This window comes from Apostichopus japonicus, chromosome 14 (genome assembly GCF_037975245.1).
Source record: "Apostichopus japonicus isolate 1M-3 chromosome 14, ASM3797524v1, whole genome shotgun sequence".
NCBI lineage: Eukaryota > Metazoa > Echinodermata > Holothuroidea > Aspidochirotida > Stichopodidae > Apostichopus > Apostichopus japonicus.
The window spans coordinates 13907958-13931452 of NC_092574.1; the positions used below are offsets into that span (position 1 = coordinate 13907958).

General features: G+C 36.5%; 2 protein-coding genes across 3 annotated transcripts in view; one reads left to right on the top strand and one right to left on the bottom strand.

The window, feature by feature from the left end:
- The window catches only part of LOC139979497 (MIT domain-containing protein 1-like), a 167722-nt gene that overhangs the window by 37239 nt on the left and 106988 nt on the right, over positions 1-23495 (top strand). The gene's annotated exons all lie outside the window — the stretch shown is intronic.
- LOC139979801 (beta-alanine-activating enzyme-like) lies at positions 5988-23135 on the bottom strand. 2 transcript variants are annotated; one of them, XM_071990920.1, is made up of 16 exons: positions 22792-23135; positions 21821-22062; positions 20888-21008; positions 20166-20404; positions 19371-19560; positions 18502-18752; positions 17755-17852; positions 16598-16669; positions 15147-15250; positions 13910-14251; positions 12539-13131; positions 10795-10946; positions 9517-9680; positions 9074-9199; positions 7618-7749; positions 5988-6505 (listed from the first exon to the last, which is right to left on the bottom strand). In XM_071990920.1, the coding sequence occupies exons 2-16, from the start codon at positions 22060-22062 to the stop codon at positions 6035-6037; spliced, it is 3297 nt and encodes a 1098-aa protein (XP_071847021.1). In that variant the 5' UTR covers positions 22792-23135; the 3' UTR covers positions 5988-6034. The 2 variants fall into 2 exon arrangements, with proteins under 2 accessions (XP_071847021.1, XP_071847020.1); XM_071990919.1 differs by having other exon boundaries at positions 22796-23129.

Consider the following 23495-nt stretch of genomic DNA (forward strand, 5'->3'; position numbering starts at 1 on the left):
TAAAACAATGAAGGGTGTAAGGAAAGTAACCATGGCATATATGACTAAGAACGAACAGAAAACAAAATAGATGATTCAAGCAAATATAATCACGAAACAAAAGAGTGCATTATAGAGCCGGGGTTCTCCATAGACGGCCCGTGGGCCAAATCCGAAACCGCGAAAAATTTCAAGTCTGCCCGAGAACCAAAAATAGTCCCATTTTTGATTATTTCTCTAAAAGTATGTTAGAGCTAAACCCTTCATTGTTTTCATATTGTTCATTGCCATGTATAGTTTGTTATCATAGCACATGTACGATGTATTCAAATAAAAGATATAACAACTTGATAAAAACGTTCACTTTATTATTGGAAGCTGAAGGGATTCCTTTTATTCCAATCTCATGTATCTGTGAATGTAGTATATGTTTGTATTTATATGTGTATGCATGTATGTGTGCATGTTTGCATATCTGTATGTATATGTGTGGGTGTGATTGTGGGTGTATGTATGTATTTGGTCCACGGTTAATTATATTTCACAATCTGGCATTATATCTCAGGAGTATGGTCTCCGATAACAATTAAACCAAACAATCATGATGGTCTTTGTGATACTTTGTGAATTAACTATCAGCAAGAACTACCCTTAATAGTAAAGAAAAAGATGTCACGGAGTTATTGTTCTTTTACACCCAAGGCCGAAGACTTGATCAAGTCTAGATATGACATCATCGAGCCGCATGTTCTTTAAGATATTATGTTTTTTCTCTTTTAAATTTAATTGCAATGTTTATTTTCTGTAATGGAGATGTGATTTACAAATGCTGAATCTAAATTATGCAAACTCTTTACATGCATGACCTAATGAGACTTGTTCTTGTCTGTTCGGCGAAGTTGTTCTTCAACAGAGATCTCTGTAATATATAAACTAAACATGATATACTTGGATTCATGTCCCTTTTAATGCTATACACTGATAATTTGTTCCATCCGGTGAGAACATTTAAAGCTATAATGCAGGATTATAGCCAATTGTCCCGGTCGTATACAAAATTCTCCAAGGGGCGCGAAAAGGTAAAGTGTGTCCTTTATGTGTAGCCTATATGATCTCGTCGGGACACACACAAAAAAACCTAGGCAAAATCATTCAACGAAATAAGACCGTGTGTAAAAACTTTAAAATACCTGCCCAGTGACGCCTTTTGAAAGATCATGATATCCCTCATTATTCTCCATAACCTCTTCTCAACCCCCTCACCCACCCCTCTTCCATGTTCTCGTCGCATTGTCTCCCGCTGTGGTATATGAAAATACATTATCGTATTGCGCCCTATATTGTAATAAGCGTAAAACTGATAAGATTCACGCACATGTCCGAGGGAAGTGATTTTAAGTTAACCGAACCCCACAGAAATTGTGCGACCTTCACGGCTGTTGGTTTACAAAGTACGGTTACTTTATCTTTAATAATACAGTCAAGGGCAGATTGACACACACTTCCAATAATTTTAGACAAGTGTGGTTCCTCCGTTAACACTTTCTGAAGGACAATCTTTGATTTGGGTATTTCAAAGTGGTTTGTGAGTTGAGTTCTTTCCCACGATAAATGTGCGTTGTCTATCATATACATTTCGTGCGACTGAAACTGGCAAAGTGGAAAAGAGCATCGAATGTCCAGAAAGAAAGTAGGCTACTGCATGTATGGGGCAAATAGATAAGAATATATGCGCGTTTTGTTTTAATTTTCACTTTGTAATAATTTACAGAACATATATATATATATATACCCTCATTAATAGAAACCGCCTTCACATGACTAAAAGGATAAGCTACAGTTTAAACAGGTGCGTATCCAGGGAGGGCGTTGGGGGCGTGCGCCCCCCGGGTAAGGAAAAGAGGAGAGAAAAAAAAGAGAAGAAAAAAGGGAAAAAAGAGGGGAAAAAAAGAAAAGGAGGAGAGAAAGGAAGGGAAAAGAAAAAGAAAAAGAGAGAAAAAGGAGAAAGGGAGGGAGTAAAAGAGAGCCAAGACCTCGGGAAGAGAAAGAGGAACAGTCATAGTTAAAGCGCTGATCCTTATTATATACACAGGGTAGCCAGTGACAGATCAAGGATTACGGAGGGGGTGTGCGCCTCACCCTACCCCTTACACCGACAACTCCATTTTTGACGTTTCCATTTTTCCTCTCTCACTAATGTATCTATATAAATACTATATATGGTCTATCATAACGCGTGTGTGTGTGTATGGACGCCTTAAACAATTGTATAAATTGTAGTACAATTGTGCTATATGGAACCAACTGTGGCTGGTCTTGAACTCGACCGCGTCGTCGGGGAACATGACGCATTTCGGGAAGTGGGCGACCGCCCCCCCCCCCCCCCCGTGCAAATTTTCTTTATGACATCGCTAGTAATTTCAAAATAGACAATGCTTAGATGCAACTTACAAGGCCTGGGAAGTGTCATTTCCAGCGATCTGGGAGGCATTTTCGGCCAAAATTTTTCTTGTACGCTTCGCGCCAATCCATGGTGGCGCTTCGCTTATATAGTTTGCCTACAGGCTTCGCCCCTCCCTTGGCAATTACTCGCTACATGCCTGTTCGAATTTGTAAAGCAAAGAGCAGATATAAGATCATATCAGTGAGCATTGAAATGCATGTTCCACAATGAACAGCCTCAAAAAAGTGTTTATGTGTGTAGTCAAAGGCGTAGGAGCCAAATTGGATTTGGGGCTGTAACGACTTGCCCGAAGAAAAGCCGAAATTTTTTGCAATATTTCTACACCAAGAAATTAACTGTGTCGGAATTTTCCAAAATTTCCTCACCAACATTCTTCATCATACTTTCTTCTACTCGTGCAATTTTGACCTGTCTGTTAGGGGTTCAAGGAGGTTTCTCTATATTGGTTGTCCATAGATTGAATTTTCTGCAACATCATGGGTATGTTTTGAAGTGAGTTTTATTCACGAGAAATGTGAATTTTCAAATTCTCAACAAATAATCGGCTTAAAACCTTGAAAAGTGGGGCTTTCGGATATTGTGGGCGGTGACGTAGAATCACCTACAAAAGCAATGATCCATAGGACATGCAATGAGGTCGAACATGATGTGTGACTGGTGAAAATCTTCAAAAAGGTTATGGATGGAAAAAAACTTTTGGGATATACTTGGTTCTCAGGCAAAAGTGTACATCTGGTTGGTCATTTTCAAGCCGGAGAAGTGCCATTTCCGGCGATCTGGGGGGGGGGGGGGTATCAAAACCAGAAATTTTCTTGTACGCTTCGCGCCAACCGATGGTGGCGCTCCGCTTAGATGGTAATTCGCGCCCCCCCGGGTTACAAAATCCTGGATACGCGCCTGTTAAACTAAGAAGGAAACATACAGCAGCAATTTGATTAATTTGTGTTTAACTTTAACAACTGTTTATTTGATAGACTTGATTCAAGTCGATTTTGCTATTCATTCGAAAGTCTATGAAATCATGATCAAAAACGATAATGAGAAGCTATAGAATGACTTCCATAGTGTAACTTACCCATCTCCTTTTTAAGGATGACCTTGGCAGAATCTTAGGCTTGATATGCCGTATTTCAAAAACAAAATGAATGCTAGTAATATTTCTGTAATCGTTTTCAAAATATTGGCCTCTCAAAGAATGTTAGTTTGGTAAAGTTGGTTCCTCTGTTCATACCTACATGTTAAAGTTAATTCATTGTTGTTGTTTTTTGTTCGATTATAATAACTCAACCCAAAACATGTTCTAACCACAGAGCACGACTTAAATGACATTCAATAACATTTGTCTTTGACAAATTCATATATTATGCAATGTAAACATGACATCATTTTGAAGCCGTAAACTGCTATAAGTTTTATGTTGCATCTGAGGAACTGACCTAAATGGTCCAGTCAATTGACCTGATGAATCTCAGCTGTTTAAAGGGTCATTAAAAAAATGTTGCATTAGAAAAAGGGCCCTGGACTGATAGCAGAGTTTTCTTACCGTCCACAGCAAATCAGAATTAAATTTTGTGCCTAAAATCATCTTTAGAGATATGGTAGATTTTGTTTAATCCTTGGAGAAATGGTAGATTGAGAAAAGTCACTCTGCAAATTGAGGAATCACATGCATGCATCGTTTGAGTGAAACTCAATTAAGTCTACTGCGTGACTGAAATATAATGGTCACGTGCTGTATGAAATCAAACTTGATGCTGAAGCGTGTACACAATTAGAAAACATATATAGGAGAAGAAGGTCCAAGAGAGGGCCTTTTTAGCTAAAATTACAAAGTTTTCAACAATGGGATACATCTTTAAAAACAAAAGGGTGCATCTTATGATATCTTGAAAAAAAGCTACCTGTACATTTTACTACCATAAAGTGACTCTTGTACCTAATGAGAAGGGACACTGTTTCACAATACTGGAAGGGCAAGCAATTCCTTGTGCATCAGTAATTACTACTTTGTGTTCGTTACACGGTAACATGTGTTACAGGTGGCATGGTGTCGGGTGGGTGATTGCAGGTTTCGAACTGAAATCTTGAAAGAAAGAGAGAGCCTGGAGAGATAGATGGGTGAAGAGGGGTGGAGATAGAGAAGCATTTATTGTTCAAAAGTGGGAATGTGTTGAACCTTTGGTATCATTAATGATTTTTGTCTGTAATTTTTGGTGGTATTATTTGTGTTATTTGAAGAAGTTCAATATCGTTTGAGATTGCTGATGCAGCTGCGAGGTGGTACCGTGTCTTTTCCAAATTTTCAAGGATACTTCTAGTTAGGTCATATTGGCAAGAACGATATAAATCAGATAAATTTTGTTAAGGTTGCATTAATGTTTAAAGTGTTTCTCCCATGGGTTCAAAACAACTAAACATTTGTTTCATTATTCTAGTCTTGGGTAAACATCTGGCAAACATCACTATTGAAGATTTAGATGAAATCGTGGTTATGTCGTTCATGTAGATGACAAAGAGTAGTGCCCAAGAATGGAACCTTGGGGACACCACCAGAGATTATTTGCAAGTTAGAATTTTTGTTTTTGAAAGAAGTAAATTGTTTCCTTCCTGTCAAATAACTTGTGATCCAGTCATACGTTAATCCGCAAAATCAATATGGAAATACTTTATCTAGTAAGATAGAATGGTCAATAGTATCAAACGTATTATAAAGATCAAGGAAGACACCTAGAGAAGTTTAAATTGTCACTTGCTGCTTTACTTAGTTTATCAATCACGTGGACTATCGCGAGTTCAGTGGAATATCCTGGACGGAAACCATACTGGCTGTTTGACATAATGTGGTGTTGGTTAAGAAAAACTAGGATCTTGTTGAACATGATTCTTTCTATGATTTTTGAAAAGTATGGTAGCACAGAGATTGGGCGGTAGTTAATAAACTGACAGTGAGCGTCTTTTTTATAAATGGGACACCTTTGCGATTTTTAAGATATCAGGAAAAGAATTAGTGAATCTTTGGAGTCAGCTATACAATTATGACTGCTGCCTTTCACATCCCTCTATAATTAGAATTTTATTTATTTATTTGTTTTACACCACAGAAGTACAAAGTGGAGGGAAGTCTTCCGTAAAGCTTAAAAAGCTTAACAAAGTGGAAGACTCCCTAAAGAAAAAAGTAATTAATAAATACAATGTGAACGTTTGTTACATAATATACACAAATCGTTAATATTTTTTGTTTGTTTGTTTTGTCAGCTTTCATAACTTTTAACAATTTTAAGTTTATCGTTGTGCTCAGCCACTTAACCAGGAATTCTGAGTGTGTGTGTGGGGGGGGGGAGGGTGGGGCAGTGAGGCATCAACAATTAAAATAGGGCACTAACAAATATGGGGAAGCACAATACATGTGTCATGTGAAGTTTCGTGAGGGTGGGGGTGGGGGTGGGGGTGAGAATTCTGGCTATGTGCATGCTTGTCCTTGGTATGAGAAAGGAAGCAGAGCAAATATTGAAGACAACAAAAGAGTGATACAACAGACTTATAATTCATTTGAAAAATTCATCTTTATTTATAACCTAAGCACATAAACAATTAACCTGTATCCAATGAGAATGAGTAAATCATGTTATTTCTGCAGCCCAGGATAATCCTGCCATCTTCCATTAATAAAGGAGAGGAAAATATTTCACCTGGCAACAAGTGGGATGTCAACTCCTTACCAGAATTTAGGTCAAGAATTACTAAAGTACCAGTAGTTGAGCAACAGCAGACAAGCCCATTACCTGCCACTCTTGACAAAGCCTGGGAACTTTCTTTCCCACTTTCCATTTCAGATCTGTTTCCAATTTCAGAATTAAACAGAGTGTAGATGTTATTGAATATGCACGAGGGTGATGAATATACATGTTTTCCTATCTTTGTTTTCCACGAAGTGGTTCCTTCGTGAAGATTTATACCGTAGACATGTCCGTCGTGTGAGCCAACCAGGATGATTTCTCTGTTGTCAAGGGTTACCAAGCACGGAGAAGAAAATACTGGGGCCTCCGTAGGAATACGGTGAAGCTGTAAAGGAATATATACAAACAAGATTCTTGTTTTGTCGGGAAATGAAAACGTCAACTACTGTCTTCAGTATAAGTATGGAATATAATTAATATAATATAAATAAAATATAATTTATTTATTCTGTTTTAAGATCTTTAATGTCCAGTAAGCCTTATAGACCACTTACATGGAGATTGTGTTTAAAAAGTGATTTGGGCAAACTTGTATGGCAAATCATTGCATTACTTTGTGCAGGTTAGGCCCATGTATCATGCATTAGACCTATGTACAACATCGAGCACAAGTCCATTTGTCTAAACAAGCCTAAATCTACTTCTTCGAACATCATTGAAGTCAATAAACCAGTAACTCACAGTTTGTTGGCAGGTCATGATAATGACTAAGTATTAAAGACAACTTGATCGTATATTCTCCAAATATAAATCTAATGTTTACGCGACCTGCTACAGTGGAAGTTCGTACAACTAGGTTACATGCCTCACACTTTTCTCCAGTACATGCATACGCACATGCGGCGTACCTTTATTCTGATTATGAACAGCAGGAGCCTACTGAACCAAATTATATTCATGAAATTGTAGCCCTACTACAATGCATCCTCTAGCATCAAGCAATAATCTGACTGCTAAGGGCATTTCTCTACCAGCATATCACAATTTTTATAATAAACACAGCAAATTTCAGGAAACTCACCTGCAGAGATAGGACATATGCAAATAGAGGTTTTTTCATAAGTTCGGCGTATTATGTAGGCAGCGCTGATCGCTGAGTCAGTAGTGGGTACGCCAGAATGGCCAGATTAACTTCTATGTGTTTATTATATTTCAGCTTGCCCAAGCCCTGCAATTACCTACAGCCGTATAATTAGCAAGAGTTCCTTTAAATTCCACTAGCGCCCTCATTCACAAAAGTTTCCTAAAAACTAAACTTTTATATGGGGTGTCTAGTTTTGACTGTAACAAATGCAACTATTAATATTTTCCTTTTATTATGTTTTTTCTTTAAAAAAAATTTTTAAAACTAATTTGTATGAAACTGTGACCCTCAAACTAAGGTCGGTACTTCTCCACCTTTTAGGTCTGCACCCTAGGCTAACGTATATTACTCACAAGTTTTCCTAAGTGATTGATGATATATATAGATCCATCAACGCATCCTATGACCACACTGGCTACAGCGACTACTGGTGATGAAAACAATGGTTTAGGACATTGATAGTACCACTTTACATCTCCAGCATCCTGTGGAGAAACAAACATATAAAATGTGAAAGTTATTATATTGTCATTTGAACATAAAAATAATAATAATAGTAATAATAATAATAACAACAATAATAATAAAGATGATTATAATAATATTAATACTAATAAAGATGGTAATAATAATAATTATAATCATAATAATAATAATAATAATAATAACAATAATAATAAGGATAATAAGGATGATGATAATAATAAAAATAATAATAACAACAATAATATTAAAAAAAAAAAAAATGTTTCCTTGTTCATTTATCAGGTGACATTGCAAGGATTATATTAAGATTGGTTATATTAAGATGCATGTACCTTCCTTTGCATGAACCATCTGTTGTTTAATTATGGTCACAAGAATTTGCACTAAGTTTGACCTTTTATAGAACAAAAAAATCGTAAAACTCAGGTACCAGTCTATTGAATGGGAATTTTGTGTGGAATAACTTCATACATCTTTGCAACTTGTAAGTTTGCAAAATATATGGTGACAATCACCCAATACTGAATTATCTAATTAAGACTAGCTGACTCCTGAAACAATGCAAAGTACAATACATACAAAATGTATATACAGGACAGAGTGGAGAAGGGGGAGGGTGGGAAAGGGGGATGGTTGGGGTGGGATGGGGTTAGTTGGAGGGCAAGAGCATATAGGAGTAAATGGGGAGGAGGGGAATGGTGGGGGGGGGGGACTGGGCAAGAGTTTCATCATCTGATATATATATATTACAAAATTATGAACTTCATTCACTAGGGTTGAAAAATACTAATAACTTATTATTTTAAATAAATAGAAAACTGATTGGGAAATTATACAGATACCCTCAAAGAGCAAAGACATTTGGCACAAAACGTAAGTAATTAATTTTTTTTCTCCCTCTTGAAATTCCTTCCCTGCCACTTGAATTGAATGGTGCTGGATGGGATCCAAGTACACATGGTATGGAAGGTAGTTCAGACTGGTGCTCCCAGCAAATAAATAAAGTGATCGATACCAAATAGGGGCTATGTAGCCCCATTGATAAAGCACTGGGATTGTAAATCCTGAGGCCTCTGGCTCAAATCCTGTTCTAAAATACAAACTCTTCTTTGATCCTTTCAAAATTTGTTGGAAGTAAGTTTAGTCGACAATTTTCAATCTTGAAGTTTATTCTACCTTGCTTCAATTTGACTAGCTTACTGTGGTTGATTAACTTGTACACAAATTGTTAATATACAATCAATATTCTTTGATAAATAATCACTGCACCCATCCTCCCCCCTCCTTCACCGCCCCCTCCATAAAGAATGCCCCCCCTCTTACCTTTGAAATGCTAAGGAGCTTTCCTGATAAACTGGCCGTGTAGAGAGAATTGTTCCAAGAGTCGATACAAGGAGATGAAAACATGGAACCACCACCATCACTCATGGACCACTGGCATGTTTTGGTCTAGATTAACAAGAAAAAGGGGGGGAAAGGTCAAATTTTGTAGTTTACAACTTAAAAACAAAATAAAAAAATAAGAATAAAATTTTAACATGCATGTTAACGTATACACATCATTCTCACATCATGAAAAGATTGCAAAATAAGGTCATGCATGCTGATATGTAATAACCTTTCTTTTTTGGGATGTTTCTGCCAAACAAGCCAAGAACAAAAATTGTTCACAGCTTAAAAGTGTATTTCTGTGAAGCTTGGCAATAATAATCTCTATGCTTGCAAATGTCCATGTGATTAGTTACACAGGAGACTTAAAGACCTACCTGTGGTTGAAGAGCGTAGACGTTGCTGTCATGTGACCCGACATAGACCAATCCAGTGACAGGATCTGAAGTAGGTGAAGACTTGACAGGCCCAAGGGTACGAAACATCCAGTAGACAGTTCCCGTCATTGCATCCAGGAAGTAAATGTGATGGTCATAACAACCTAAAAACAATAATAATATAATTTAAGTGAATTATTAGGTGAAGCTACTGTATCCTCATGTTTAAATTTGTTTTGATTTTTGAGTTGTTGAGATACTTCTTGCATGACAACTACACACATTTCTTAGACTCAGTCAATCATTACTTTCTACAAAGGAGAGATATGTTTTGGTTAACCTACTCCAACCTACTTTTTCTGTTTATGTTCATCATGAACTTAGTTTATGGTATAAGGTAGAAGAAGTAGGCACATTTAGACTTGGTTCATGGTATAAGGTAGAAGTAGACACATTTAAGCTTGGTTCATGGTAAAAAAGTAGAAGTAAGCACATTTAGACTTGGTTCATGGTATTAGTAGACAAAGGCACAATAAGAGCCCAGCTATCATTACTAGGCTAACTTATTTCTGCCAGATCAACTCTTTATTACTAACTGTACCACCTAAAAAATGTAACACAAAAGGTGGTATGTGATCATTGTGATGTCATTATGGCATATCCTCTTTGTATACTTCCTTATGTAACCTTTTTCCTTTGTATTAAACATGACATAGAGTCATGATTCGGTGTGCTACTGATAAAATGCAGTCAAGTCGCACTTCATTTTGGACAACATCAAAATGCCATACAAGTGCAAAGATGTATAAAGCAGTTTTGGTACACAGGGAACCACATTATTTTATATAAGTGTGTAAAAAGTAAGTTGGCCTGACGTTTCAATCCTAGCAGGATCTTCTGAAGATCCTGCTAGGATCGGAGAAGCTCCTGCTAGGATCGAATAGTCAGGCCAACTTACTTTCTTACACATTCTCTTACACAGGCTCTCAGTAGTGGATAAGCAGTTTGCTAACAATTTTGTTTTATTTTAATTTGATATAAGATTGCATAAGACACTAAATTATTCCTTGCTTACATACACTTTTTTCTATTCTTTTTGGAGGCATCACTTCAAGGCACCTGATCTTTTCTTTGGAGCATTATACAACAAGATTTTTGCGTATTAAGTACCGCTGAGACATACATCTGTGGCAGACACATGGCAGAAATTAGAATATATTAATTAATTGTTAATTAAGTGTTCTTAATTGTCAATTTTGTACACTCCATGCAGCTTACCGACAACGACAAGATTACAGCTGGGCGAAAAACAGGCAGACGATTCTATTCTGTCTGGAAGTCGAACTTGCCAAAGTCTTCTGCCTGTCTCTAGGTCTAAACCTAGAAAGATCCCAGAATGGGAACCTATGTAAACAATGATGTCAGGTGATCTAAGATGTTGGAAAAGAAGATGAAAGATTAATATTTCTATGTGTATTAAAAAAAATTCACACTATTAAAGGAAAGTTGATCAGTGTTAATCTTTCACAGTTTACATAATATGGTATCAATACTAGGTTACAGCTAACAGCCTGATCTAACTTTCATTTCTGTTGATACAAAATGAGCTGTTTTTAGTTTCTATTGGACTTCACTGGAGAGAGCATTGTGGTCAAGTGGTTCAGGCAGCAGTGAACTTGTGATCTAAGGTTTGCAGGTTAGAGTCCTGTCCAGATCATTATGTTGTGTCCTTTGGGCAAGGCACTTTATCTCCATTGCCTCTCTTCACCCAGGTGTATAAAATGGTGACTTGTGAGATAACTTGCTTGCGCTGGTTTGTGGCTACACCCTATGGGAAGTCCTCCGGGGACATGTAGATGTGGTCTACTGTGGTGCCCCAGGAGGGATTGTTTGAATTATGCCCACTTTAGTGTGTGGGTATGACTAGTAACCAATGACCAGGGGATAAGTGTTGTAAAGTCATATGAAGGGGCCTCAAACAAGACTGTATACCTTCAACTTTTCCACGATAATATTCTATAAAATGACCTTCTTCAAGCAAGCGATAAGGTGTTTCTCAAAGAAACGTTACAAAATATAGAAGATTGAAGTCTCAAGAGATGAGACTCTCAGAAAGAAAACAACAGAAAAGAACAAAAGATGTACGAAGTGTTGGTTACTTGTGATTGTCAATTAAAACTGACCTGGCTAGTGAAAACATGTTTGAATACAATGATTAGAAATCAAATCATGTTTATTCAACAAAATCATGAATTTATGCAATAATATGTAAACATAATCAGGAAGATTCCAAACTTGGAAACAGATTATTATATTTGGTAAAATCTAAGGCAATCCACTGGCAATTTGACTGCAACCTTTAAATTCTATAGGTTGCCATTATTTGTATATATCTTTATATCATAGATCCTAATTGCTGTTCCTTGTTTGAAAGTATCAATGTCTACTCATGACAAAAGCATTTCTGTTACTGCCTCTAGGGTTACCATATGTTTACTGGAGGAAAAGTTGATGCAGCCTTTTTTGGAAGGGGGGTGGGGTAGGGGGAGGGTCTAAGTTGGGGTGTCATTCTTCCTTTTTGTGGTGGAATACTGTCGTTGCAAGTTAATGTTAATGCTACCAGATTTGAGGTTAATATTGTTAAATATTATTGAATGATCACAACTATTGAAGGACTATATATACTATTGACCTTTTAGCTTGCTGTGCTGAAATTGAGTTGTTAGATGGGCCAATCACTACATTTACAGTATTTTCACTGTATTTATTACAACTTTGTCAGAACTACCAATAAAATTCCCACAACATGTTTTGAAATGTTTTAAGTCCACCCAGGTGCTCATTTAAGATAAAATAATAAAAAGAGGGCAATTCTGGAAGTGTGACGACTGTACCATTGCATGTCTCTATAAATATAGATTATTAATTATTAAAACAACAAGATCATTAATTATTAAAACAACAATTCTTTACAGTTTCCTCTTTCTCCAACAAGAACTACAACTTTTACAGTACTACCTACCCTTCTCTGATTACAACTAGAGGCGAGGCGTCGATGCACTTTTCCAAATCCAGGCTCCAATTCTCCTTCATTGACAACTGGGCACCATCTGTCATTTCTTGCGTTACCATGGAAACGTTCTCACCCATGGTGACGGCACTACCTCTCCTCAGTACAGTTGTTCTATTAATAACTTCCTTGTGACAAAGTTTTCTTCTTTTTACTTGATCTCCATCAACATTGATAGTTCTCTCCTCAGAATGTTCCGTAAGTAATAATTCTTCGGTCTTGGTTTTAGGTTCCATGGAAACATGATTATGACTCTGGTCATCCATATCATATTCGGGGTTGATGAAAGCCTCGACGACGACAACGGCCGTGTCAGATTGGGACTTTTCAGTCAACTCAGGTAATCTTGAATCTTCAGCAGTTTGATTTAATAAGGTGATAACTTCTCCGATCGACTGATGAAGAATGGAATCCAACAGTTTTTCGTTTGTTTTCCTCAAATGTCTCTCCAACAGCTCTACGAGGTTAACGGCTTGAAAGGAATTCCCGCCGAGTTCTATGAAACTTTTCGCTCGGTCTAATCCGACTGAGATGAAGAGCATCTCCTGTAAGTGTTAGAGTACAAAAAAATAAAGAAAACAATAGTTAGTCAGAAATAATTCCTTGCAACGATTTATGACGATTGTCCAACACAGACAATTGTTGGTGGAATTCTGAGACCAACCTTTCACAAATGAAACTGCTATAAAAATAAAAAGAACAAAACAATTACATTAACAAGTAAATTATGAAACTTTTATGTACAAAAAGTGCTTTCTAAGACCTCTTTTTTAACCACAAAATGTTATCTTTTTTGATGTTCAAATTTGAAGAAGATTTATGAATGCATGTGGTATCATCCATAGTGTGTGAAATCATTATGGCCAATCGTACTGAAATTGTCTGTCTCCTCTGTCAATCAAAAAAAAATCATTTATAAAAGATATAGACATTTTTCTTGAACCCAAAAAATTGGCATTTTGACAAAGCCTTGAAATCCACTTACAACAACATCAATATGTCCCCAAATTTCCTGGAAATATTACTCTCACTTTTATTACAGCATCATGTTGCATAGGTTGCTGGTCCAGGGGTGGATCTAGGACTCTTAACACAAAGGGATTTTTGGAGCTACCTCCCAAGTATGGGGGGGGGGGAAGGTGTCTGGGGAAAGATCTGTAGCAAAATGAATTTTCCCTTTCTGACTCACATCACTACCTGCACCTCTAAATAGCTCGAGACAATTTGAAGAATATAATAAAAATCCAAATTTTTGTAGTACTGGTGACCAATATATTCTGCATGAACTCAATTCCTACTACGATGGTAATATTCCAACCTTACCTTAATGTGACACTCGACAATCTGTTCTATCGAGGTACCGCCACGGCTGCTGCATTGTTGTAGATAGTCTCTGGTCCGTTGCTTCAGACACTCGGTATTTAATTTTCCGTGATGCGTGACGGGGAAGGTGTTTAATGTAAAGATGCGATCGGGAATAGCTTCTTCTGAAACATATTCCTCTAATCTGACCTTTAACCTTTTACCCTCCTCTGTCTCTTGAAATGATGTCGTCTTATGACTACTTTCGTCTGTGCGAATGTAAAAAGCGTAAAGTCTAGGCGGTTCGTAAGAGTTGTCCAACACTGCCTGGCAGCTCAAAACTTCGGGAAAGCTTTCAACTGTCTGTCAAAAGAAAAAAAAGATATTGTAATTATTTACCCACCACTCCCACCAGGAAATATGAGATTGAAGATGCATCAAGTATATTTGTTTAACGGACAAATCTTTCTGTGAAAACCATTCCCTGACATATAATGGGTTATTCCAAAATGAACAGTAGGTGTGAACCCTGGTTGCCATGGTACGACAGATATTGCAGCAAGTGTCTACCATCCTCAAGAAGAGAAATGATTGTAACAAGGGAGTTGGTTCCAACTATTACAGAGCTGGATAATTCTGTTGGTAACACACACGAGGCCTGGAGTTTAGTGGTAATATGTTTTTGATTCGATTCAACCAAAAACTGTCTTCAGATATCTGAAGACAGTTTTTGGTTGAATCGAATCTCTATGAAAATACACTATGTAAAAGCATACAGTCTTACATGTATGTCCAGTTATATCTGGCTTTATATGGCCAGATAAAGCTTGATCTGCTTATCTGGATTGACTCTATATCCAGTTATAGCTGGCCTTTATATGGCCAGATAAAACTTGATCTGCATATCTGGATTGACTCTATATCCAGTTATATCTGGCTTTATATGGCCAGATAAAACTTGATCTGGCCAGATTAAACCAGATATAAAGCCAGATCTGGGATTTCGGTAAGGGATCATTCTCGCAAAAAGACAAAACAAACAACAGCTATGCTATTCATTGCCATTCCTGTTTGATCTGTATTTCATTCATCCCTTCAAAGTTAAATACAGATACCAAGAAATTAACCTTAGACCAGCTGTGATTTGCAGTCAATGTGAGCTGTCAATCAGTGATATAAATCTCTGCTAGATTTGATTCTTTTTTTTCTTTTACAGAGCAGACCAAACAGTTTCAACATCCAAGGATAACTAGCTTACCTTTGCCACTTGACTCAGGTTAAAGCGTTTTCCAAATCTTTTGACTTGGTCGTCTCTTCTGCCCAAGAACAGCAAACCTGCTGGTGTAATTCTGACGTAATCACCTGCAATTTAATATTATGAAACAAGAATGTGTGAGAAAGCATCGTCTGTGTCTGTAAATGTTTAGAGACAGTCCAGAGGAAGAATTGTTTTTGAATGATGAAATAAGGATCATATTTTTAGTACCCAGTAAATGTTAATATTAAATTCCTTTAAAATTGACAACATTTGAAGTTGACATGTTTTTGTACCCAAGTGATCTTAAAGATGTAATCAATTGGTTTCAGCACAGCGGCGCATTCCTTGCATTGTCCACTGAAGAGTGGTCGATTGTCCGTCCGTCCGTCCATCCGTCCGTCCGTCCACCCGTCCATCCGTCCGTCCGTCCACCCGTCCATCCGTCCGTCCGTCCATCCGTCCGTCCATGTAGGTGTGATGACATGGATGTACACTGACAAATTTGTTTTATGTTTTACTTTCAAATGTTCATTTAATTTCCTTCCTTACAAAGTGGGATGCACTAACATATTAATCAACTACAGTCTTTGGGAATTGATAAACTTAAAGCAAATCCATGATCACGACAAAAACGTGAAGATATACAAAACATTTTGTTCTAGGTATTGTTCTAACATCACACCTGTTTGCTTCAAGTTCACTGACTGAGCAAATTGCCACAATTTCGACTCTTAATATCACCAAAACACTCAACGTAGGAATTGCATGCTAATTTCACCGGGATTCGTAATAAAAATATGTTCTTCTTTCATTTGTAAACAATGTAAATTTTTCTAAGGACTAGTACTTGTGATACAAGTGTAGCTTACATAACAGCATTATCCCCCCTCGCCATAAAATACTATCATCCGTGCAGAACTCGCCACTTCATACCTAACGTCAGGCCCTCTTTAGTGTATAAGCAGTTTGCTAACAGTTTTGTTTTATTTTGATTTTCACTTCATACTTCAACAGTTGTTTAGTGCAACTTTGACACTCAAAGCTATGTTTGTTGCTGTACAATACAATGGTCTAATGAGGTTTTAATGTATGATGTTACTATGAAAATTATAGTGATTACAGCCTGTGCACATGTACGTGAAGATCCACAATTTATGGAGTTAGAAAATATATGTCCCTTAACTCTGAACTTCTAGCATCATGATCTTATCATAAATACAGAGAACCAGTAACAAGACTTGCAGTCTGTGATTGCCTGATTAGTATCTTTGTTTCTGATGCAATCACTCTGATTAACTAATTAAAAAATCAAGTAAAGTAAAAAAACATGTACATCTTTGCTTTATTTATTATATCAAAATCTTTCCCATTTGACCTTCCAGTAAGAACCCATCAAATTTTGTACCGGTGTATAATCAGCACATTTTTTTACGACGAATTAAAAAATATACCCGTTGCTCGGAAGACAGGTTCTCCTTCGATATGCCTATCATCACCAATGTAACAAATACGGGTGGAACTCCCTGTCGGAAAACAGAACATTGTCAGTATGAAGTTTTAGAAAATGTGCATGCAGATTTCACTCAGTATTAGACTCTTTGACTGGTATGGAAACAATGTATCTAAAATATCTGTTTTGTTTCACATATATCAAACATGGAAATTAAAGGGTGTGAAGACTCGCGCAAAAAGAAACGTCTAATGCGGGTAATGTGACCTAGTTTCAAATGAGGTGTAACAGAAGTGTTAGACACCACCATCGATCCCAGAAAATACACACACAGCTTGCTATCGTCAGTAATTAGACACTAGTGTACAGTCAATACATACAGCTACGGTCAATACCCACAGCACAGTGTACAAACGATACAGCGATGGCCATCTCAGGTCCAGCTTAAGATAACAAGATATCACGTTTCATTACTGTCTGCATTTTGTAGAGACACAAACAAAACATTACTTGCAAGCAACAGAAAGTTAACTTTTTCAGATGGCCGCACCCGGTTTGGGGCGAGTCTTCAATGCCTTTAAGGTAGTGCACAAATTTTGTGTAGCAAGTTTAAAGGCTCTGAAGCCTTTGCTTTACTGTATAAAATACTATGGTCTCTGTGTAAAATAATGAATGCCTTTAAGGTAGTGCACAAATTTTGTGTAGCAAGTTTAAAGGCTCTGAAGCCTTTGCCTTACTGTATAAAATACTATGGTCTCTGTGTAAAATAATGAACTGTACCTTTTGGATTTGAAAGCTCTGAACTTTGTCTTTTATAAAATACTTATGGCTGCTGTGTATAAAATAGTGCTATACAACATTGCATTTGTATAGCAACATGACCATTTTACATAGCATTTTGAAATGTGATACCAGATAAAATTATTCCCCGTCAAAATAGCTCAAAAATATATAAAATATAAATATGTGGAAAAGTCTTGCTAACTTACAGCAACTCTCTGCAATTTTTACATTTTGTTTGACAGGATTTTAAAGAATCCCTTTATCTGGTTTCACTCAGTTTTTTCTACCTTTGATAGTACTTGTGGGCATGGTGCATTTCATCAAGAAGAGAAGGACATTTTTTATCACAACAGCAACAGAGATTAATTTAATTACCGATGAATAGCTGTCCCTCCCTGTTAGTGGTAAGAGTCACACCCTGGTCATCTCTGACCTCTAGGACAGTCTCAAGTAATGGTTCACCAAGAGGAACACTGAAGAGAGGCAGAGATGCAGTAACAAAGAATGAACAACAATCACACTATTAGACCAATCTGGCAACTACCAACTGACTAAAAAAAAGATCTACAAAGACAAAATGTATGATTTGTATACAAGAAATGACTATCACACTATTAAAGATTAGACCAATCTGGCAACTACCAACTGACTACATGAAAGATCTACAAAGACAAAATGTATGATTTATACAAGAAACATACATATATATATATATATATATATATATATATATATATATATGATGTCATACAAATGACTATCACACTGTTATTGATTTGACCAATCTGGCAACTACCAACTGACTACATGAAAGATCTACAAAGACGAATGTATGATTTATATATAAGAAATGACTATCATGCTATTATAGATTAGACCAATCTATCAACTACCAACTGACTAAATAAAAGATCTACATACACACAGTGTGCTTTCTGCAGTGATATACAAACAGGTCTCACTGTCTAAGATTTGTAGGTTGCTTATTTCGAAAGGTATTATGAAAAATAGAAGGAACTTAGTGTAAACTGTAATAAATTTCACATAACATCTAGTACCAAAATTATTCATCCATCCCACTTAACCTGCACATTGAAATCTTCAGTGTAAGATCAACCTTACCTCTCCATCTCACCCCCATCCTCTGTTAATTCTCTTTGAAGACGATGACAAGTAGCCCAACTAGAAACCTCAGTAATTCCATACAGGTTATAAATCTCAGTTTTGTTATCCCGATGAAAACACTCAGATAACCTCGACAGAGACGGACAAGGCTCTCCTCCGAAGGCTAAGACTCTCAGAGATGAGTCACTTGACAATATCGTAGATTTCAGTAACCCTGGGTCGACTCTCAAAAGAAAGCTCGGTGTTGTCTGCCAAAAACGAATAAAAACAAAAAGGAGAAAAAGAAGATCGAAAAGGTCAGAAGGCTAGTCAAAGCCCCAATATACAAAAGTCTTGCCTTTTCGATTCAAAATTCTTGATTTCACCCCAAACTTTTTTGTAACAGGAGCTGAATTTTTCACTGAAATTTGCCACAAAGTTATATCGGAAGGCACATTATGTTTGCATTACAGGATGATATTAGGCACAAAATTAAGTTTGACATGTTTTACACCGTTAATATAAAATAAATATTGCAGGTTGTGTATTTAGGTAGCACTTTGAATATTTGAAAGAAAAATGACCAATTAAACAACCGAGGCCCATCAAAAAAGTAAACTGCACTACTTATCTTAAAACAAGTTAAGTTGGTCAGTTCCTCCAATGCGACACAAAACTCAGTGGAAAAAAAACCAAGCCATGAGGCTTTTATGGCCTCAAATGACATGAATTGCAATTCATATTACAATTTGGTCAAGGAATTTAATGAGTATAAAACTTTCTGTATTAATTAAACATTTCAGAACTTACATAGTAGCGGCAGCCAAATTGTTTTAATAACATAATAATCTGTACATGATCACAAAAATATGACCTTTTGACCTCACCTGAAGTATGGTTACTCTATGCTCGACCAGAACAGAAATGAGTCTGTTAGGAGATACTTTGATCTGATTTGAAACAGCCACCAGTTTAGCTCCAGAAGACAGAGCCAGAAATATTTCAACAATACTGGGGTCAAATGTCAATGGGGCAGCATTAAATATTACATCAGATGGACGAACACTGAATAATTCTCTGAAAAAGAAAAAGAAACGGAACCGTGTCATAGAAACTATTTACTCGTTTTCAACATGTAGTAAAATTACGATCTTTACCACTACAAACACATTCTGTACCTGAAATATATCAATATATATATTCAATTTATAACGTTTAGGAGGGTTTGAATACATGCACACCTCACTTTTCTGTATGTCTTCTAGTGCACCATAATTTGGGTAGTTATTTTGTCATCTATAATACTGATATTAGTCTTGAAAAATGTGGCAATTTTACTTCTATGTTGTTTCTGCAAGCTAGCCTTAATGATTAGTTTATGTGGTGACACTATTCAGCGACCAAAGAGCAACACAAATTGTACGTCCCTGATTTAGCTCATGAATATTCATAGATATGAGTTTAATTTGTCCCTAACAATAGCTCCAATACAACTTGTCAATGCATGTGAATCTACAGTACCACAAAATCCTCAAATTTGTATCAGATTATTCTATTTTTTTTTACAATAAACCAAAACATAAACTTCAACATGAAAAAATTGCAAAACTCACTGTTTTGGAAAGATCTATTTTCTCAACTTTGTCTCATTTCACTAAACAGAGTATTTCCCTAAACCTCACCTCAGATGAAGAATATTAGGGACAATACACTGGTGAGGGACCTTCACCATCTTGGGGTCTCCTGTGGTTCCAGATGTAAACACCACATAGGCAAGGGGTGAATAAAGTGGTATTCGTCCTTGGTCGTTCAATCGTGGGTGGATCGGAACAAGATGAACAAAGTTAAAACACGTCTTCTTTGTCCCTTCTAAAACAACCACTTCCGTGGAGGTGTTAAATGTAGTTTGCAGGAATTTCATCTGAATAATAAAGAAAACTTTAATAAACAGCAGACTAAACAAGGCATTTCACTTTCAAGTTGGAACAGTTATTGGCATTTAGCTACAATTTACAAACAACTTTTAAATAGGAATCCTACTCAGGTTACCATCGATCAAACTAAGAAACTACCGAGCCCAATTATTTCTTACTGAGCCACTGACAAACAAAACTTTAAAATAGTGGCTCAATTTCCACTGGGACAATTGAACATGTTTAAATAAGTAAAGTTTCTTTTGTACTTGAAATAAAAGTTAACCAGTTTTAAGCTATTTTACTACATTAATATCAAAACATTGATCCAAACCTACACAAGTGCTGCTGTAGCACCTCCCCCCCCCCCCTACAACCACACATCCTGTACAACTGAAAGAAGGTCATATGTAGTTTTTGAAAGTGACAATCCAATCCGTGGTTGCAGATGTTATTTCAAATTTCAAATAAATATTGATTCATTCTCTCACCTCCGAAATGTCTTCACTTGTTATGATCAAAGTTGCCTCCACCTGAGAGAGAATTTTGGTGGTTTTCTTCTTTGGATAATGTCTCGGAATGAAGGTAAATGCTGCGGGAACTTTAAGAATTCTTAAAAAAAAAAAAAAAAGTAGGACTAATATAACTATAAGGTTACTAACCTTCACAAAGGAATGTAAGGTGAGTGAAGGGCTGCTGGCATTCTCAGGACTTTGAGAATGCATTTTTATGAGAATGTATCATACGGACAAAAATTTTCAACAGTGTTCAGCATTACCCTCACTTAATTAGATATTCACATGCAGCCTATTTTAACACAAAAGTTTTGCAAATCATTCTATTTGAAACATGTCAGTCGTTTCACATTTAAAGTTACATTAAATCATTACAAGCAATTTTCCTGACTCAAGTCAATAAAAAAATATTTTGGGTTAATAGTGCTATACTTCACAACTTCTTTGTGAGTAACTTGAGACCTTCTCTTTCAGTCAATCTGTATATTCACTGTTTCAGACTATTCATGGTTGGATCTTTGCTCAGATAATATTGGGTTCCACTGGTCCAACCAAGAGGATTTGAACGCATCCTCGCAAGCCACTGAAAATTTTGGCAAGGGCAGTTTACGTCATTTCAAACCAATAAATATCTGTCTACACACAAAACCGTTCAATGTTTACTACCTTGTTGTTTACAGTAGGAAGTTTTCATTTCACAGGCTGGAGCAAAAACTATCACTGTATTTAATTACAGTTACATCAGGAATGTTACATAAACTAAATGTGTTTGATAAAAGTATTATGCTTCCAAAAAAAGCTTGATCTCCTCATGTTACTCTCAGGTAACAACAGCATGGGTTCTACATACGATTTTAATTTCTGTTTAACATCTTTTATAAATGTTCCACAACTTCCAATAATACCTACCCAAGAACTGCAATCATGACTTTATCAAATTCTCCTCCCATCACAGCAATTACTTCATTCTCTTTCTTGACATGCCTTTTTGTCTCCTCTGCAAGTTTGGAAGAGAGGAATGCTAATGCTTCATAGGTCAATACATCTGCTCTTTCACCTTGATCAGAGACTAATGCTGTGTTAGAATTATATCGTATAGAGGCAGCCTCAAATAGACCATGAAGAGTTTGGGATTGCATAGTTGGTTTCATCTAAGTAAGAGAAAAAAAACATCATCTAATAATGCACTAATACTGCTACTACACATTCTTCTTGGAAGGATGGACAGATATAAGATAGCCTAAATATTTTCATTGTACATTACAGTAGTAGAAAAGTTGCCAGATGTTTGAGCAAAGCTCAAAGATGGAAGTTAAGAAATAAATGTGTTTACATTTCATATTTCCAGCTATATTTTCACAACAATTCTCATTTAATATGTATGATACTATGAACTAAAGTGTATTCCAAACATCTGGGTTTACCCAAAACTTTAGTACTTGTGAACAAAGAAATGTCCATGATAATTGTGACATACAGTATAACTGCAGAGCTGTTATTATGAAATTGGTTGGCAAAAATTTGTGAAACATTTTGTGAAGATCTGACTGTGTCAGAATATGGACCTACTTTCTCATGACAGAGTAAGGCTTAATACTTAACATACATATTAGAAATTCACACCGTTTAATGATATCAGATGCATTCAAGAACATGACTGTTGACAGGACATGGAATATTGTTTAATGCAAAGAAGTTGTAGTCAATGCTATGTTGGGCAAGCGAGGCCAATAACATGTTCAATTAGGTTCAACAGTACTGAAATTCAGAAGGTAAAGGGAAGCGTTGCCAATAATATCCTAATAATATACCTCCTTGTACTTTGAAGGCTTAGTCATAACTTACACTAGGCCTAGGCTAAATTACTGCATTGTATGTACTTACGTTGCACAACAGGACTAGTTACACTACAGTAACATATTCTGCGTCATAATTTAGTTCCTTGGGTGAAATGGCAATTTTCATGATGGATAGGCGATCACATTTGTCGTTGCATGCCTATTATTGCATGTTTTCTTCTTCCTCGTGAACAACATTGATCAACTTTAGTCTGTAAATGTGTAAGTGTAACATTACGAAGGTTCATCATTTCCACAACACCTGCATACTTGGTATTGCGCAATGCCAAAAGTTGTTGGAACAAGTGACCAATTCGCATATTGCAAAATAAGCTATTAAAAGCATACCAGTGTTCGAAGTTGAACTTGGATTTGATTTCGACTCAGAATCAGCTCGAACAAGAGGATTCGATTATTAGATTTCCATTATAGTTTTGTTCAAGATATTAGTCAAAAAGAGGCATGTACAATACAGATTTCAGTAATACCTGAGGCTGTTTAGGCTATTGATATTGAATAGCAGCTTCCAATATATAGTGAAAAAAGAAGAAGAAACAACCATTTCCTTACAGTTATGTACAGTACGGTACATAACATATTGTTATACAGTTGTATGTATGTATGTATGTATGTATGTATGTATGTATGTATGTATATGTGATCTTCCCGCAAGCAGGAACTCGCGAAAGAAGCCATGGAGGCTTATAGACTCGCAAGCTGACCGAAGCCAATCTCTCGGCACACAT

Bases quoted from the DNA above. Each gene is read 5' to 3' on its own strand.
- LOC139979801 (XM_071990920.1), bottom strand. From the start codon at position 22,062: ATGAAACCAACTATGCAATCCCAAACTCTTCATGGTCTATTTGAGGCT. The intron at 18,753-19,370 runs GTGAGGTCAAAA...CGTTTTTGGCAG, and splicing joins ATAGAGTAACCATACTTCAG to ACAACACCGAGCTTTCTTTT. The intron at 10,947-12,538 runs GTAGGTAGTACT...CCAACATCTTAG, and splicing joins CTAGTTGTAATCAGAGAAGG to ATCACCTGACATCATTGTTT.